The sequence below is a fragment of the Aulonocara sp. 'chitande type north' Nkhata Bay genome, linkage group LG14 (assembly GCF_057382095.1).
Source record: "Aulonocara sp. 'chitande type north' Nkhata Bay isolate Kocher_YH1m ecotype deep benthic linkage group LG14, A_spYH_male_GT1.1, whole genome shotgun sequence".
Taxonomy (NCBI): domain Eukaryota; kingdom Metazoa; phylum Chordata; class Actinopteri; order Cichliformes; family Cichlidae; genus Aulonocara; species Aulonocara sp. 'chitande type north' Nkhata Bay.
Window position 1 is genome coordinate 4,717,218 of NC_141357.1, and position 12,539 is coordinate 4,729,756.

Consider the following 12,539-nt stretch of genomic DNA (forward strand, 5'->3'; position numbering starts at 1 on the left):
TGTTTGAAGCTAATCCAAATGTTTTTAAAACTAAAAGAGTAAGAGAAAAAAATATTTTAAGATATGAGATCAAATGTTCATGTTTTTGAGCTGAATTACAGGTACTCCATTGAACTCCATGGCAATCCTTCACATTGTGGTGGCAACATTATGTTTTGAAGCTGGTTCTGACCATCAGTGATGTGGTGAGTGGCCAGAATGACGGAAAGATGAATGCTACAAACAATCCTCTGAGAAACTGGTTAGACTTGAAAATGGGGTATTAGTTCGTCTTTCAGGATAGCGATGACCTAAAGTATACTGGCAACACAAAATGTTACTTTATAGAAAAAAAATCTTTATTGGTTGTGTTAATGTATTCACAAATACAGTTTACAGACAAATCAGGGTAGAAAAAAATTACATAACCATCACAAAATGAGGAAGAAACGAATTCTCTAATTCCCACCTTCTTCAGACGCCAAGCAATTGAGCCAAATTGTAAAGTTACTAGTTGTAGCTGTATTCACACATAAATTTCAGAGAGCAGAATTAGTTTGGGATGTTCAGTTGTCCTTTCTCATATATACACATGGGCATATACATGTATACATTTAATATGCATTTGTAAATAACCTGCTTTTACCCTGCTGGAGATACTCTAGCAATGATTGCACTAGAATATTACCTACAGTATTCACACAATGGCACAATCCACTTCACATGGACTTTGTACTAGCGAGTTGGCAGGTTCAAGACTGGCTAATATAAGATCCAAATGCATTCTTACAAGCACGAGGGTGTGGTGTATGTGCAAAAACAAAAGAATTTGAAATCAAACAATAGACAGTTTTCTGTTTCGCATTTTAAAGAACATGGGACCCAGTAAATTTTACCTACTTAAAAGTGTTCAACATGTTGTATGTTTCTTGCTCTCTCTGTATAGTCTTACAGGTGCGTTCATAAGCCCATATGCACTGTAAACAACTCACCAGTATCAAACTTGTTGTTTTTTTTCTGGCTATCTAATATGACTGATGCAGCTGAACATGTAGTTATGTAAAAAGGATTTCTCAGCTCTTAGTCTACTAGTTAGTATATTCCACAAAAATACATGTTAGAACATTTCCTTGTATCTGCCTTATTTTAATGGAACGCTAATGTTGTTAATATACACTAAAATAAATCAAATTGATAACATTTAGATTTGATCTGCAAATTTTGAACCATTTTCAACATCCAACATTAAAGTGAAAAATGTTGCTTTAAATTAGTTAATTATAACACAATTCAGTTACAGCTGTAATTATATTGTATTTCCACTTTTAATCTTTTACCTGATTTAAAAAAAAAATGTACGTAGTAAATATAAGGTTTTTTATGGGATGTTTATGTTTGTTTGGTTCTAAAAACAAAAAATAAACAAAAACATATATCCTTTGGATTCAGTGTTTTGGAAGACTAAGTATTGAGCAGTACAAACATTACAGAAAAAAAGTCTGAAATCAGAAAACCTGATTTGCTATTGCTAAATGGCTGTTTCATAAAGTTCAAATGAAAAAGAAAAGTATTTCTGGTCTCTGTTTCAAATGGGCAATCCATTGTTGCTTCGGTGAAATATGAGATTTTTGTGCTTCTGTTTGTTAAGATATCTAGTGTTAGACTTCCCTGAGGAGGAGAACACAAAGTATCCTTAAACAACAACCAACCATCCTATATAAATCAGATAGACAAGCATTGCCTTCAACTACCCTGTAGGACATTATGCTGCTGTTACTATTCCTGTTGTGCACATTATGCTACATTTAATCAGCCAACAGGATTTTGAATGCATTTCCTACATGTTTTTAGGAAGTGGGTGAAAGGTCAAACAAAAAGCCCATTCAGGCTTCCTGCCTCTTTACAAAACTGATTAAAGCTTTTGTTTATTCTTCTAGGTCCGACATGGAAACCAAGTTTCAGAATCAAACTGTCAAATATTCAAATTTGACAGTTTGACCTGCATTTTACAGTAACATAATCTATATGAGAAACAAAACAAGGACTACAGAAAACCTCATCTAACACTTCACCTGATTCTCATCTGCAATTTGTCCCTTGAAAATACACCATATGTCCTAACATCGATACTTTAAATTGCTGACTTTACTACACAACAACATAGCCTCATCTCTTAAAGGACCAGCACAGTGTTTGGCATGTTTCTTTCTGTTAAAGCTGTTTTTGTTTTTGTGTTTTGCCCTGGTGCAAAAAACAAACAAACATTAAAATCAACACTGACATAATATCAACATTTTTTCTAGCATTTCTTTCACCAGGAACACAAAATTCTTTTGTCCAAACACAGTTCTAAAGATAGACCCATCGACATCAGTGACCATGGAAAGGATTACCACAGGTTCTGTATGATGTGATGTGTAGACAGACATCCATAACTTAAATTCTTCTGTTACATCCATGTTAAGTTATGTTCAATATGGTCTGAAAACTTCCTATAAGGCACCATGAATTCTTGAGTTTTTGATTTCTTTTAAAAAACAAACAAAACAAACCAAAATCTGCAATTTTAGAGGCCAAATGCTGCACTAGGTTTACCAGCCAATCTTTATCTATCTGCTACTTGTGACACATCAGGTAGTTTCTTGAAAAAGACAAAACTAGTGAGGTCAATATTGATGAGACACTGACAAACCGAACTTCAAAATTAACCTTTGCAAAGTAATTGGCCAGAACACGCATTTAACACTGCAATGGTCCTTTGAGAAATTACGTATTTGACATCACTGACAAGTAAAGTTTACTCATCATCAAATAATCCAGTAGAGCAGACAAATCCAGAATGGTTTATTTATCAAGCTGCAATTTACTTGCTTTGTACTGTTAGTTCACTCATACAAGTAGGTCCATAGGTATGGGACTTAAGGATTAAGAGAATTACCGCATTGACTGTCTAGTTATCACAGAAAAGTTTATATACAGTCCCAAATTTACAGAATCTCATAAATAATTAAAGAAGCTAACATAACTTTAAATGTGTTTTCAAAAATTAGATGACCTTTGCAGCACATGACAACCCCAAGTCTAGAATCTACAGACATCACTAAATGCTGCAATTACTTCCTTGGAAGTTTTATGGTTTCTCAAAGTCAGCTGAGATTTTTGTTAGATGCATCTATGGCATCAATTTGAGAACCCTAGGTGACTTCTTTCTCACGTTATTGCATTGCAATACTGTCAGAAATCTTGACCTTTAACCTTGAGGTCGTCTTCATTGAGATTAAAATTTGTCCAAGATTTTTAGAAGATGTACCAAGGGTATCAACTTGAAGCACCTATATTAAATTCACAAACTTCAAGGCCCACCTACCTTCCTGCCCGGCGGGGTGATGACAATACCTTTTACCGTTTAGGGGTAAAAAGCATGCTATGTCAAGTTGAGAATATGTGACCAAGTTGGCTAAATGTATTATTCAATCAATTTTGCAGTATTTGTTTGAATCTGAGAAGACATCATAGCCACACACTTCAGAATTCATTATACTGTTTTTATCAGCATTCACTGCAGTCACCTTCTCAATTTCCTTTTCCCATCATTCTAGTACAAGTTCATCTTGATTTCATCTTCCAAAGGAAAGGATTCTTTTCCCCCCCCCCAGAACTGATCGGGCTCCCCAAGAGGTTTTCTGGCTTTTTCAATTTTGAACTCCCTGTTCTTGAGTGTAACCAGTATTTGGACCTTCTTGTAAACCTCTATTCACAATCGTGAAGTAATCTCTTGATTGCAGAGAATGACAATCATAGGCAGATGGCTAGATGTTGTGTTTTTCTAAATCAAGGAAAGAGTACACAACAAGCATCCACTTTAGTTGTCTTCTGTGGCCAGTGAGCATGGCCAGTGCATTCCTGCTTTTTAGGAATGTACCACATCTCTGATATGGTCGCTACCAAAGTTCTTGCTTGCTCTGATAGATTTAAGTTGGTTTTTAAGCCAAATTATGGTCTGCTTCCTGTGCATCAAGATCAATGGACCTCATATTGAGAATTCAGGGGAAAAGATGCCAAATATAAGTTCAACCCTTGGAATCATAGCTGAATCTTTTATCAGATTACTTTATCATGCAATGATATGAGAACAGGCATCACCTGGTCATCAAACTTTTTGCAATACTTTTGTTAAACCCATTTGTTAAATTAAAGCAGTTACATATTGTTTGATTTCTTTTGTTCTTCCCAACATTACAATTAACAATCCACAATAGGTTCAAAGCTACACGTGCAAATAAAAACAGTAGAAAGATGAAGATGAAAATCCCACAAACATTTTTTTCTGTTGTCATTTTGTTCAGCCACCAGATTTCACAAACCCACAACCATCTTATTGTTTATAGAACCATCACTTGTAAATATGCTTTCCTTCAGGAAATAAAGACAAAAAATGATCTGCATGAAGATTTTTGGAAACCTGGCACCTAATTAGGACCTGACTCTTCTGTCACCTACCAGTAACAGGCTTCACACGATAAGGGTGGAATGTGCGTCGGGTTCAAGCTACCAAGGTGAAGCCGTGAACAAGATGAGAACCTTCATCAACTTAACAACATTTCAACATATTGGTTGTTGGTCCTACCTTCCAGGCAGTCAGTCATTTGCTGCTATACACAAGTTTTACAAAAATGTCTTGTTCAGTGTTCAGTTTTTCCTTTGAGTACATCTTGTTATTTTCACTAGCAATAATTGCTATCCCAATTGACATCGAAGTGAATAATGGACGTACCTTGCCAACTAAACTAGGTAGTATTAGCTGATAACTTCCCATCTCCACTGTTGGGTTTCGATCATGTATTAAAAATAAAATAAAACAAGATGGCAACAATGACAAATGCCAAACTCAAGGCCCAAACTCAATGGGGAGGGGTGACTGTGAAGATTTTATTCAAATTTAGTCATTCCTGTCATTTCACCTTTAAATGGCCATAGCCTAAAAGCTCCAAATTTGCATTCAGACTGGGTTAGACAATAATGTATGTGAAGGACTTTGTGTACCAGTTAACCTTATGAAGCCTAATAAGATGCTGATGTTTTCCCTGGCTTGACAGCTTCTAGTTGGTCACCCTGGGTTAATGTTCGAACAGCACAGTGCCTACAGTACTACTGAAATAGACAACAACGCAAACTGAAAAATTTCACCTTGCCAAACAAACAAACAAAAAAATAATAAAATAGTAAACTGCTCCATACCCTGCAACACCCTTATTTCCCAGAACACCATTCTTTAAAAACACAGCCTAATGGTTATTTTGTCCATGGTGACATTTTGACATTTAGGCAGCCACAGACAACCACAATATTTGTACACCAAAAAAATTCAGTTACATAAAAAGCTAAATATTACAATGCTTGAGAAAATGAGGTAAAAAAAAAAAAAGCCCTACATGGTTTAGTGTATATAAAGATGCATGTTCACACTTTGGATTTGAAATGCCTAGTATGCTGTAGTACAGGACTGGAGAAGGGTTTGTATGGAAAGAGCTTCACTATGCTAGTATTCCTCCACAGTGGATTAAAAGAAGTCATCAACAAATACTGTAAGGAATAACGTGTGTTCCTTTATGTTCAAAATGATATATCAATAAAATGTTAGAACACAGAGATTATGCATTTACAAAGTTTTTGCCCAGTGGCTGGGAACAGTCTGATTCCTCTTTCAGGGGTGGGCAGGGGTGTCTTAACTCTTCAGATGATTTGGACAGGAGCAAGTAGGAACAACACGAGCTAGAAAACCACTGCCCGTGGGTGATGCTGTAGTCACCTTGGAAACCGATATGGAGCAGCACGGGAGGATCTGAAAAGCAAAGAGTCTAGATGATTATGATTTTATACCAAAACAAAATCTGTGCCTTTTTTTCCTTCTTTTTTTAAAAGAAGCTTTTGAAAAGTCCAAGTGATCACAGAAGATCACATTCAATATCTTTTATCCAATATTTCTATCATCGCTCTGTCTCCAATAAACCTGAGTGGTTTCTTTGATATAATCATTTTCTAATTTCTCATCACTCCCAATGAAAATATTAAAATGTTTTCAACTCTGCCACCTCCCGCCCAGCCTCCTTTTTGTTCGTGTCAACATTTCAGAAACATACACCATAGCAGGTCCCTATCTCTGCACTGCTATCCTTTTGTTACAAGTCACCTCTGATGCTTATGCCTACCCACGCCACACTGCCTGCATTCTTCTCTTCACCCCTCTTTTTGACTCTATGATATCCAATATGGGCTCAAATTGTGGTCATAAATATTTTGTACTTGTAAATCAGTTTTGTATTTGTAAATCAGGATTTGTATGTGTAAAAAGAATTTGTGTGTGCGTAAAAAAGATTTGTGTGTGGCCAAAAAATGCCTGTGAAACTCTCGCACTCAAGTTTCAAGTTACAAGTACGAATTTTGACCCTATTTTTCTTCCTTTCATCTGATTAGTCAATGTCATGTCAATCACAAATTTAACTATCCAATCAGAGAACAGATGGGTTTGTCTGTCAGAGGGGCGCAGGTCCTTGAAGGGTAATACAGTTTGAAGCTGGAGGCTCTCTATATAAATAGCCGATAGAAGCTAGGTCCTGTAACTTTCAGCAGCTGTTGAAATGATAAAGTTGTGGTATATCAGTGGTTAGAAACACCATTATTACTTTAGGATTAGTTTAACACAAAGTCAGGGCTGACCCGGGACCATTGCTGTGAGTCACAGTGCGCAGCATAAAGGTCCTTTCACATCGGACGCAGGATGTGCTGCTAATGCTAACTGCTAACTAAAAGCCAAGGATCCAGAATTTGTTGTGCTGGCTGCTGAGCTCTGTGGGTTTTTGCAGCAGCTCTACCTGTACTAGATGCACCTGCTCCTTGTCGTTTCTATCTCAGACTTTATGTCCTCTACAAGAGTATCTGGTTTTTTTGCTAGTTCTTCAAATGTTCAATAAAAACATGTATGCTCACGAAGAAAGCTTTGTAACTATCCCCACTAGTGAAGACTGTCATTTCCAAAACACTGCCCCCCCACCCCCGCAGTCCACAGCGCTGTTGAAAAGGCTCTGGAGGTCCCTGTATTAAGCACGTAAACCTGAGACACAAAAATCACCAAACTGAGACCACCACAGATTGGTTTTTTTCATGGTGATGAAGGAAAACGCTGGGCTGGCATGTAAAAGGGCATTTATTCCCTTCAAGGACCTGAAGCTCCATAAAGCACCCACCTGTTCTCTGATTGGATAGTTAAATTTGTGATTGACATAAAATTGGCCAATCAGATGAAAGGAAGAAAAGTAGGGTCAAAATTCGTACTTGTAACTTGCAGAGTTTCACACGTATTTTTTTGACTAAGTCCACACACAAATCTTTTTTTACGCACACACAAATTCTTTGTACACATACAAATCCTGATTTACAAGTACAAAATATTTATGACCACAATTTGAGCCCATCATATGACACTTTACATGGTTGATCTGAAGTATTTAATTTAATTCAGTCTCTCCAGTGTATACCTCCATTTTACCAGGAACTCTTCCATCTGCTTCTTACTCCCACTACCGATCATAATATCATCACATACCACCCCTACCTTTAACCCATATGTCACTCCTATTGCACACCTCCCCACATATGTCCTGCACCACCATCCCGCAGTTCTCTCCCGCTCCTCTACATCACCCTTGATCTTGAGAGTCCGTAACAGTATTCCTCTCGAAGAAGCATCTTTTTTTATCCACCTCTATTCTTGGCAGTCCTTGTAAAGACTGAATGCTCCTGTGGAGGTGCTGGTGTTTCCCATTATGGGTGAGAAGACGCAGTTGCGCATGTGTCATTTTGGACACAGGTCCCACCTTTCAGGACAGTTGCATGCAGATACCACTGCAGATGACACTTATTTGTCCCCATGCAACCGGAAATGTGGTCACAGAACATCTTCTCCATCATGATTAGGTGTGGGTTAAAAAAAACAAAACCAAAAAAAAAAAGATTTACCCGATTCAATTTTTTTTTAGTTTGAATAATGCGATATCGATTCATTAAATCCTGAATCGAATTTTAAATATAAATGCATTTTGCCAGAAATGCTAGAAATCTCAAGTTAAAGCTCACAAAACTACTTGCACAACCACCAAAGAGCTAAAACAGCACGTGAAAGCAAGTAAAAGGTTTCGGCACAAAGATCTAAACACACTCGGCGCCATGTATGCAGAATTGCCGTCGGGTGCTGAAAGCTGACATCTCACATGAAGCTGCAGGTTTCCTCACTCTCCAACCAAAATTCACTGAACCAGCAGCAAAAGAAGATCAAAACTACGCGTCATGTTTGATAAACATCGTCATTAGTTCCCTCTTACTTTTGCTGCTCTGCTTCCATCATGATAAGATCGCGCTTTGTGCACAGCTCTCTCTCAGTGTGTTTCAAGAACAGTTTGCTATAAAAAAAAAAAATTTCTCTGTTTCTGTATTATTCGCTTGCTTATTACGCACCAGTCTACTGTTGTGTTCAGTGCCGTCAGCCACTGTTTTGCTTTTGTTTGTTTTTTTCTGCTGTTCAATACCGAAGACATGTAAACTTTTACAAGTTATGCCAAATTGCAACATGCTTAGCTATGTCTCCAATAAAACTTCAGCACTTCAGCAGCAGCAGTTACTGTTCATATGTTGATTCATGGTTTTCTTCAGATTTTGATCTATTGCAGAATATTTATCTGCCATAATAAGCGAGGCCAGCAAAATCTCCTTTATATTTTTCTGTGTTTTATCCTCAGTTACTACAGTCTCACATTATCAGCTTTGGTTTTTTATACATAGATATAATTCTGATCATTTATCTGTACATATCCATATTCTTTTAGAATATTTATGACTGTCAGAGTCAAAATTGAATCAAATCTGGATCAAATCAGTTAAAGAAATTGAAATCGATGCCCAGCCCTAATCATGATGCAGGATATATAAAGTGGTCACTGTACATAGACTCATTTAAGAACTGTAAAAATAACAAAAGATTATCTTACCATGATATTGTCTCACTGCGTTTTTCAGTTTCTTCCTGAGTGTTTGCTCTTCTAGGCTGGCCATCTTCCTCTGGACACACACAAAAGTAAATGAACAGTTACATGTGCACCTAAAAAACTTAAAAAGTGCTCTAACATTCTCACACATTTATACTTCGATGGATGCACTGAAGAGCAACTCAAGGCTAGTATATTACCCAAGGATATATAACCTGTGATTAGTAGAAGACCTGCTCTACCTCCTGAGTTACCAGTCCAAATTTTAGGTAGGGTTAGGGTAAGACGGACAACAGTGTTCCCAAACAAAGGCAAAACAAAATTGGCTACTCATTTTTCATTTCATGCTGAAAAATCAAGCTGCTGCCAATCCTATCCTTTTCAGGTGGTATTTCATGGTGGATCCAAATATGACAGTACTTTTACTGCATTAATCAATCAATCAATACAATGACAAAGCCTGTACTGTGTTTTACAGACAGCTGAAGATACTCCTGTGTCCTTCTCTTGACTACCTCCTGTACATGTTTTTCATTTGAACCACACATTATGGTCGTACCGAAGGACATGTTGCATCAGGTCCTGTGTCAGATTTGCTTTTTCACATTAAAGGAGTAGTTTGGTTCCTTTGTGACCTTTATGCAAGTATCCACCCACAGCTGGGTTTGGAAAAGAAGACAAATTATGTCTAATGTGGTCAGAAGTTCAGTTTCCTGTCAGAAAGTTATTTAGGTTTTTAAAACCTTTTTTTAAACTGGCTAAGACACATTTTGCCGCCAAACCCAAATATGCCAAAATATTACATTGCTTAAGTTGTGTACCAGTCCTCTTCTGAATTTCCGAACTGGAACTATGCCCACCACAAAGTTGGTTAGGACTAATTCTTTAAAACTAAAATGTGGCTCAGTTACTTATCTTTGTGTTTTAATGCAAGGATTGAAAACACAGAATCACTGTTAGGGTGCTTTATGCTTTAACCATTACTCTCTCTCTGAGGTCTGACCTTTAAGCTAGATCAGTCAGGAAACACTCCTCTACATTATAGCATGAAACCCATTAGCATTGTATGGTTCACATGATTTCTTACCACAGTGGTGTCCTTCTACATCATCAAGAAGATTGGCTGTAGAGTTGGCTGTGCCCAATCTGGAAAGGAGTTTAGTTAAGAGCCACAAAACTCAGCCAGATCAATCTCTCAGAGTTCATGGACTCACAAACATGGAGAAATAAATGCAATTATGGAAGCTTGTGCATGGCTAGCAATAATATGAGAACCAAAAACCTCGGTAACAATGGCACAGACTATGGAACTGCTTTTCTCAGAATATGACAACAATGATGGTGCTTAGCTCCTTATGAATAACACTGGTCCACCAGAGGTGGCAAAACTGCACATCTGTCACTTCAGTAGATGGTTTTGTAAAAGTACTGATAAAAAGTACAGCCTCTGAAATATCCAAAATACAGTAAAAATGCAATTTAAAAAGTAGCTTATTGAAGGACATATCTACCAGCTATTACTGAGGACAGCTAACAGAACCTTATGTCATGTTAATATACCAATAAAATGATCTTACTGGAATACAAACATTATGGGAAAAAAAGCTTAGAAAAAACAAACAAAATTTAACAAATGCCTGTCCTATTAAGTGAGTATACTCATGGGTTAAAGTGGGATTCAGCAGGTGTGAGAAACCTAAGATCAATTGTAGTGGTGCAGCAAGGAGTAACTTAGAAATCATTCACAGTGATTTCTGTTGTGTGCTCCAGCAGATTATTTTGTATACAGCCTGTGGTCATCTAACCTGTGCTGCTCTAAGTTTTATTGTTGAGATTGTCTATACCAGGCTTTTTGTGGATGGAAATGATGGTGGAGGCCTTCAGACAGGTGGGAACAGTGGCATGAATCAGGGAAAGGTTGAACAATCTGGTGAGGATGCCTGCCTGAGCTCCTCTGCAATTTTGAGGCTCCTGTTGGGGGGCTCTGGCCTTTGTATTTGGTGAGGGCTTGGATTCCTCTCCACACCTGGTAGGAGATGTTATCAGTAAGACGGCCTCCACACTCTCCTATAGGCCCTCCTTGGCCAGTTCGATGCCCCTCCTCAGGTTGGCTCTGGTAGTGCTGTCCCTCAGCCTGAGTTACGAATTCTGACCAGAGCCTGTACTTCATTTGTCATCCAAGATTTTCGATTAGGGAAAATGCAAACAGTTTAGGTCACTGTCACATTCTCTACACTTTCTTTAATGTAGAAAAGGACAGACTAAGTGAAGGTCACCAGTAGGGATGGGTACCGGTGTCCGGTGCGTTCTGACATAAACGGTAGTAACCAGACCAAAAAGCAGCGCACATTTCGGTGCTTTATTTCGGTGCTTTTTTTTCCTGAGCTGTGATACACTTCTAGCCAATCATTTTACGTTTCCCAGGATAGTAGGCGGGGCCAGGTACGTACGTTCAGTTAGAGCAGAGCTACAGATTAAAAATGTCCAAGGCGAAGCGGTCAAAAGTCTGGCTGTACTTCACAGCAAAAGATGCAAACTCAGCAGCAACAAGTGCTTTAAGCTGATACTGTGATACTGTCAAAGGAGGTAACACCAAGAATCCGATGAAACACCTGGCGACGCATAGCGGTTTTTTTTAAAAGCCGAGAAATGCGCCGTATTTGATAGCTTGCTGCGAGACCTCACACTGTGCACGTTGGGTGGGTTGCCAGTTATCGGACCCGGAGCAACATCCCCCAAAAACCCGAAGAATAGAGTCCTGGCCCCTAGCCCTGCCAGTGTAGCAGAAATGATGAGGATGATGATGCAGCAGCAGCCGTTCTTCTCTGCGTGAGTAGCTTAATGTTGTTCGAGTGTAATTTACGTTGAGTAGGCTAACCACGTTATTACATTAACGCATGTAAGGTGAACTAGCAAACATCATCATAGCTACATGCGGCTGTCTTCTTGTTTGATGGCAGATACTCCCTTCACCCTGGACAAAAAGGCTAAAATGACCAAAGAAAAAGTGGGAAACAGCTGAACATGAGAGGTTTTTGGACAAAGTTTGTGTTTTTTTCCATTGTTTAAGCACTGCTTCCAGCCAAGAGTGATACCATATATGCCCCATAGCTGCAGAAAAGGCTAACATTGTTATCTTTTTACAAAAAAAACAAAAAAAACAGCTGAACATGAGAGGTTTTTGGACAAAGTTTGTGTTCTCCATTCTTTAAGCACCGGTTTGAGCACCGTTTAAGCACCGTCACCGTTTCAAAAGTACCGATTTGGCACCGGTATCGGATAAAACCTAAACGATACCCATCCCTAGTCACCAGGTCCTGCTGTTCAAAGATGGACCAGTCTGTTAGATCAAACCCACCCTCATGGGGCCATTTCACCAGAGTGCACGCAGATATCCCTTTGTTTTGCACACAGATGTCAGTTTTTGTCTAATCAGCCATTCCCCATTTCTCCAACAGTTGCTTGCTGGGTTCAGAGAAGATGAAGGAAGACAGCTGAGCCAAGCTGGTTTCTGCAGTTGGA

At 38.4% G+C, this 12,539-nt stretch overlaps 1 protein-coding gene across 7 annotated transcripts in view; it reads right to left on the bottom strand.

Annotated features, from left to right (window-relative positions):
- Window positions 1-316: 316 nt before the first annotated feature.
- Window positions 317-12,539, bottom strand: part of cuedc1b (CUE domain containing 1b) — a 32,114-nt gene continuing 19,891 nt past the window's right edge. For all 7 annotated transcript variants that reach the window (XM_086260638.1, XM_086260636.1, XM_086260639.1 and 4 more), the window contains 3 exons: window positions 10,105-10,163; window positions 9,021-9,090; window positions 317-5,821 (listed from right to left, as the gene is read on the bottom strand). In XM_086260638.1, the coding sequence (XP_086116764.1) occupies window position 5,821; window positions 9,021-9,090; window positions 10,105-10,163 (130 nt within the window). In that variant the 3' untranslated portion in view covers window positions 317-5,820. The remainder of the gene's footprint in view (window positions 5,822-9,020; window positions 9,091-10,104; window positions 10,164-12,539) is intronic.